A 3,067-nucleotide genomic window follows, 5' to 3' on the forward strand; every position below is an offset into this window, starting at 1 on the left:
TGTTTTAAAATAAGGTTGCTACTAAAAATAATAGTATCACAAAAATCTGAATATTGATTATAACATTTGAGAGCCAAGTAGCACTGTTACTACTTAGCTGTGTTAAACTAAAAAAACAGCAAAGGAAAAAAATGATACAATTATATCATGACTAATCATTGATGTTCAATTCTTGTTTCATTGAGCAATATAACTTTTTCTACTTGACCCTAAATGAAATTTGGCTATTTTTTTCTTTTTCTTTTCCTAATTGAAAAAGAAAATAGATTTTCTTTTAAACAGATTAAACTTAAGTATCTACATGTAAAAGTAATAGTCTCTATTAAAATATGATGGGGGCTTTTAAAAATATGCACATATTCCATAACTACCTCTTAATTATATTATTATTGTGAAAACAATGGAAAAGTAGAACTAAAAGAATTATTTTTAATGAGTAAAAACCAGCCATAATTCCCCATCCCAATATGTTCCTTTTGCATATTTTCTTTCAGTCTTTTGTACACTTACTTATTTTTTCCATAGTTTACGTTACTTATATTTTCCATAGCTGGAATGATTTGTATGTAATTAGTTACTTGAATAAGGCATTTCTCTATGCAATAGCAGGCAGTGGTGTGGTTTCTAGGAAGTATACAGAGTGAGATAAGTGCTCAAGTGTTTTTGAAATGCGAACTGGTCTTATTTCTTAGTTCTTATTTGTTTCACACGTTTCCTATTCTGGCTAAACTTTTGAAATATTAATTTTCTTTAAACCTTTTGACAATATAATAGAAAAGATAGGCAAAATGTAGTTTTGTTCAGAATCTTCTCTCTTGATGCTAGAATGTCTTAACTTCTTGGTATTACTGAGAAAATTCTCTTTCCTTCTTTAAGAAGTAAAATCCATTCTTATTTCATAAGGCATGCTTCTGTTTCTCAATATTTTCTAAAATCACCCACCTTTTTTTGCTCTCAACAAACTTTTTAAATGCTAATGACTTGATGATGTCCTAAATTCTGTATGTGTTCTGAGAGTTGTTTTTTGTTTGTTTGTTTGTTTTTTCCCAGAAGGTGTAAGAATTAGGAGCTGCTGACATTTCAATCAATATGAAAGACAACTTCACCTTTGCCACCATCAGCAAAAACATTACCAGCAGTCTTCATGCTGGACTTGTGAACACTTCTGGCAATGAGTCTACCTTTAATTGCTCACATAAGCCATCAGATAAGCATTTAGATATAATTCCTGTTCTCTACTACATTATTTTTGTGGTTGGATTTCTTGTCAATACTATTGTGGTTACGCTGTTTTGTTGTCAAAAGGGTCCTAAAAAGGTTTCCAGCATTTATATCTTCAACCTGGCTGTGGCTGACTTACTGCTTTTGGCTACTCTTCCTCTCTGGGCAAACTATTATTCTTACAGATATGACTGGCTCTTTGGACCTATGATGTGCAAAGTTTTTGGTTCTTTCCTGAACCTGAACATGTTTGCAAGCATTTTTTTTATCACCTGCATGAGTGTTGATAGGTACCAATCTGTCATCTACCCCTTTCTGTCACAAAGAAGAAATCCCTGGCAAGCATCTTATATAGTTCCCCTTGTTTGGTGTATGGCCTGTCTTTCCTCACTGCCAACATTTTATTTCCGAGATGTCAGAACCATTGAATATTTAGGAGTGAATGCTTGCATTATGGCTTTCCCACCTGAGAATTATGCCCAATGGTCAGCTGGAATTGCCTTAATGAAAAATATCCTTGGTTTTATTATCCCTTTAATATTCATAGCAACATGTTATTTCGGAATCAGAAAACACCTACTGAAGACCAATAGCTATGGGAAGAACAGAATAACTCGTGACCAAGTCCTGAAGATGGCAGCTGCTGTTGTTCTGGCGTTCATCATCTGTTGGCTTCCCTTCCATGTTCTGACCTTCCTGGATGCTCTGGCCTGGATGGGTGTCATTAATAGTTGCAAAGTTATAGCAGTCATTGACCTGGCACTTCCTTTTGCCATCCTCCTGGGATTTACCAACAGCTGCATTAATCCCTTTTTGTATTGTTTTGTTGGAAACCGGTTCCAACAGAAGCTCCGCCGTGTGTTTAGGGTTCCAATTACTTGGCTCCAAGGCAAGAGAGAGAGTGTGTCGTGCCGAAAAAGCAGTTCCCTTAGAGAAATGGAGACCTTTGTGTCTTAAGCATGAGAGTGGAATGCACGCTATCAATATGGTTACTTGGTGTGAGATCTCCCTGAATTATCTTTCAATGGCTTTAGTAAAATAACAAGTTTTTCCCCTTAATGTAATCTTTTCTCACTCTTGTAGAACAGGAAACCAAACGTAACTCTAAGTTTTATCCTCCAGTGACTTTCAAGAATTGCCCACCCTTTTTTTCTGGTCGATCTGTACAACACTGTCACTGGGGAGATGTATCCATAACTGAGAAGAAACTGGGAATTTATCTCAAATTATAATTAATAAGATATTGTGAATGATGATTTGGGGTTTCAGATTTCTCCTTGAGAAATGTTGGGGTTTTACCTGGTTTTTATATCCGTTTTCATCAAGCTTTCCTCTTGAACCAAGGCCAGTCATTTAACTCATTGCGTTATTTACATTATCCTAAAAGAAATGAGCACTTCTAAGTGAAATATACTACAATAGATTGGTACCAATTATTCAGGCTCTAGGCATATGCCTTCTACTTTATATTATAAATAATAATCCTTTTATATTTCACTTGAGCATAAGTTTATATTTGACATAGCTACATATTGAGTAGGGCTAGAAATATAGATTAGATCACATATATTCCTACATTTTAGCTTTTATTTACAGTTATAGAAAGTAAAATGTCTAATAACAGATTTGCAATAAACAAATATTTGAGTGTTCACTGAAGTCTGAATAAACACTTATTAAACTTTCTCTCCACTTTCTATCTAACTACTGTTTGAAGGTTTCTATGTTCTCTGATAATTTTTTGAAAATAATAACTAAATACTATTTAGTGTATAAAATGTAAAGGTCATTTTTTACATCCTTGACCTTTTGGATGTGGTGCTTTGATATATAGGAAGTTGACTTG

At 34.1% G+C, this 3,067-nt stretch overlaps 1 protein-coding gene across 1 annotated transcript; it reads left to right on the top strand.

The window, feature by feature from the left end:
• Nucleotides 1-1,057: 1,057 nt before the first annotated feature.
• AGTR2 (angiotensin II receptor type 2) lies at nt 1,058-2,178 on the top strand. Its single transcript, XM_057719145.1, has one exon. The coding sequence runs from the start codon at nt 1,090-1,092 to the stop codon at nt 2,176-2,178; it is 1,089 nt and encodes a 362-aa protein (XP_057575128.1). The 5' UTR covers nt 1,058-1,089.
• The last annotated feature ends 889 nt before the right edge of the window (nt 2,179-3,067 follow it).

The sequence above is a fragment of the Hippopotamus amphibius genome, chromosome X (assembly GCF_030028045.1).
Source record: "Hippopotamus amphibius kiboko isolate mHipAmp2 chromosome X, mHipAmp2.hap2, whole genome shotgun sequence".
NCBI classification, from domain to species: Eukaryota; Metazoa; Chordata; class Mammalia; order Artiodactyla; family Hippopotamidae; genus Hippopotamus; species Hippopotamus amphibius.